Source organism: Diaphorina citri, unplaced genomic scaffold (genome assembly GCF_000475195.1).
Source record: "Diaphorina citri unplaced genomic scaffold, Diaci psyllid genome assembly version 1.1 scaffold7896, whole genome shotgun sequence".
NCBI classification, from domain to species: Eukaryota; Metazoa; Arthropoda; class Insecta; order Hemiptera; family Psyllidae; genus Diaphorina; species Diaphorina citri.
Genome location: NW_007385272.1, coordinates 1 through 3126, shown reverse-complemented (window position 1 = coordinate 3126; position 3126 = coordinate 1). Strand labels below are relative to the sequence as shown.

The window sequence follows — 3126 nt, the reverse complement described above, 5'->3', positions numbered from 1 at the left end:
CTGGCTTTCTCCTATCTTCTTTCCCTCTTTGCTTTAGGGACGATAACGTTACAGTTCCCGCGATCAAACTTCTTCTTCTTAAAAAAAAAACCTGCTCTGGAGTGACTCGATATCACCATAACTCACAAGTCTCAAGGCAGGTTGAGCAGATTGCTGTGAAGTTCTCTGTGATACTCCGCGGATTCTATCAGCAGGTACATTGGGTGGGTGCCCACTGGTCTCAGAATTAGACGCGCTTCGTCGCCTGGGTCTATTGGGCTGCGGATTAACCGTAGTGCGCGTGACGGGGCGACTTCTGGCGCTATTGTTCGCCTGAGAAACAAAAATTCGAAATGGCTCACTTTAACGTGTAAAACAGGAGTAAAATTTTTGGCACTGTTAAGGTATGTCCACAATAAATTCCCATCCATCGATGATCAATCGACATCGATCGACGGCCATCGACTATGTGTGGACACGCCTTTATGTTGCAACTCTCTAGACTGGAGAATTCTCTTGGAACGAGAACTAGAAAACTTTCAGTGGTACTCTGATTCAATAACTAAGTTATTACGATTACGGTCAAATGTGAAAATATTCTACATATTAATAAAACATGGTAAAAGTACGAGCCTGGTCTATTGGGCTGCGGATTAACCGTAGTGCGCGTGACGGGGCGACTTCTGGCGCTATTGTTCGCCTGAGAAACAAAAATTCGAAATGGTTCACTTTAACGTGTAAAAAAACAGGAGTAAAATTTTTGGCACTGTTAAGGTATGTCCACAATAAATTCCCATCGATCGATGATCAATCGACATCGATCGACGGCCATCGACTATATGTGGACACGCCTTCATGTTGCAACTCTCTAGACTGGAGAATTCTCTTGGAACGAGAACTAGAAAACTTTCAGTGGTACTCTGATTCAATAACTAAGTTATTTCGATTACGGTCAAATGTAAAAATATTCTACATATTAATACAACATGGTATAAGTACGAGCCTAAACGGCATTCAATAACTAAGTTATTTCGATTACGGTCAAATGTAAAAATATTCTACATATTAATACAACATGGTATAAGTACGAGCCTAAACGGCAGAACCATTTTACCTACCTGACTTGTAACAGAAGTTTCTGCAGGCAAACTAGAACCATTGGGTGGATCTGAAGCCAAGAACAAATGCTCATACAGATTGCCATGTCCATTACTATTCGCATGAGTACCATTGGCAAACTAGAACCATTGGGTGGATCTGAAGCCAAGAACAAATGCTCATACAGATTGCCATGTCCATTACTATTCGCATGAGTACCATTCGTACTTGGTTCATCATTGGATGTAGAGTTACGTCTGGGGGGTGGTGTACTGTTGAGGCCAGACCTACTGGAAGGTACAGGAGATGAGGGTTTATTGAAAGACGGTATGGAAGAGATAGCTGGTGGGGTAGGTGTGGTAGAAGCCAGGGCACGATTAGCCATTGGAATGTTAGAGCCACTCGAAGACAAATTTGATCTCTGGCTAACAGGTTGGATGGAAGGTGTATTGGAACTAGAATTTGCTATCCTGAAGGCCAGCCGTTCCAAGAACGAACATTATCCGTTCCGGATAAATCCGCCCAAGGCGGAAATCGAATCCGCGGCCTCGTTTACAAGGCAGACGCGCTACCAACCAAGCTAAATAGGCTGGCGGTAATCGCCCTACCAGAACATTTCGCATCCATGTGCCGAAATTCAGCCACAGTTCACTTTTACAACTTGTACAGGCGACATTTAAAACCCACAAATTTCTGCATTTGGTCCACCACTATTCTCGATAATAATTCCGTAAATCTTGTAAAACTGACTCACTAATTTTCCTTTCATTGGAAAGTTGCTCATGGTCACCTCAAGCAATGCCATGGTCACTCTTGAAGACCTATCTAAAATTTGCCGGCAAACAATAACAGACTTACGTTAGAACGGACATAAGAGACTTACTACTATTAAGGTCTAAGGACGAAACATACTATTACCTAAAGTGGATGTGCTTCCACAATGAGATGAACACAGTAGGGGAAGCATTGATGTCCCTGGATAGTCACTCATTTTTAGCTAAATCCCCTTTAGGGATGAGCTAATGAGCTATTAATAGATATAATCGAGATAATATGATGGAAATGAGCGTAATTACTATTCTTGTCTTATCCTACCTTACCGCCCGATTCACTTGCGTATTCAGCATTACTCCATACCCTCCAGAAGATAGCCTTTCCGACCCTCCTCCCTATATCACATGTCATCAGTTTCCGATTTTGAGGTCTGATTCATCAGTCATCAGTTAGAACCAGCTTTCCTTTGGTCTTCCGTTTTGGATGTTGTGTCAAGCCTGTACATCTAATGAAGGACAAACTACGACACGTAGCTCCTTTCTGCGTTTAACCTAACCTTATAATACCACTGGTCACTGCTCAAATTGTGAGGTTTTTTTTTTTTTTTTTTTTTTTTTTTGAGCAATTTTCCATTGACGTGAATTCTGAACAAGTACCCAGATGAGTGAAGCTTTTTCGCTTGTGCGAGAAAGCGTTGTGGTCGCCATTCAGTAAGTACCCTACAGTACCCCACGCTTTGGACTTTGAACGGCACGAGGGAAAACTAAACAATCTAGACAAATGTTTGTTGTATTTCAGTTATCTAGCCAAGTTCATGCGTGATTGTTTCTCCGGATGACTTCCTAGACGCTTGGAACATTAGGGGTGACGTCAATGATCTGTCATGGTAATGACCTACCCCAACACCCATCGAGACCTACAACAATAGTTAGGCAGGAGAGAAAAAACCGATCTAGGTAGTGGAAATTTGGCCGGTTCTTGAGGCCAAACCTATCCCAACAGCCATCGAGACCTATAAATACAGTTAGGCAGGAGAGAAAAGACCCGATAGCAATATTCTGTTGCTAAAAAAAATAGTAAAGGTTCCCCTGCTAAAGAAATAGCCAAGGTTGAGTGCGAAGGGGCATCGTAGCGAATACAATAGTCCGTCCCTTATACCTTTTTATTACTATTGTAATAATAAAGGAAGGACGGACATTTTTTTTTTTTAAGCCTGTCCACACGTGAATGTTGAAGAGCCAATGTCAATGAGAGCATTGTCCAGACTCAATCCTT

The 3126-nt window shown here is 42.2% G+C and overlaps 1 protein-coding gene across 1 annotated transcript; it reads right to left on the bottom strand.

Moving 5' to 3' along the window:
- Positions 1-131: 131 nt before the first annotated feature.
- On the bottom strand, positions 132-1547 carry LOC103522312. The gene is made up of 4 exons (XM_008487416.2): positions 1297-1547; positions 1098-1207; positions 609-679; positions 132-312 (listed from the first exon to the last, which is right to left on the bottom strand). Exons 1-4 carry the CDS (start codon positions 1460-1462, stop codon positions 132-134), a joined length of 528 nt encoding a protein of 175 aa, XP_008485638.1. The 5' UTR covers positions 1463-1547.
- Between the last annotated feature and the right edge of the window lie 1579 nt (positions 1548-3126).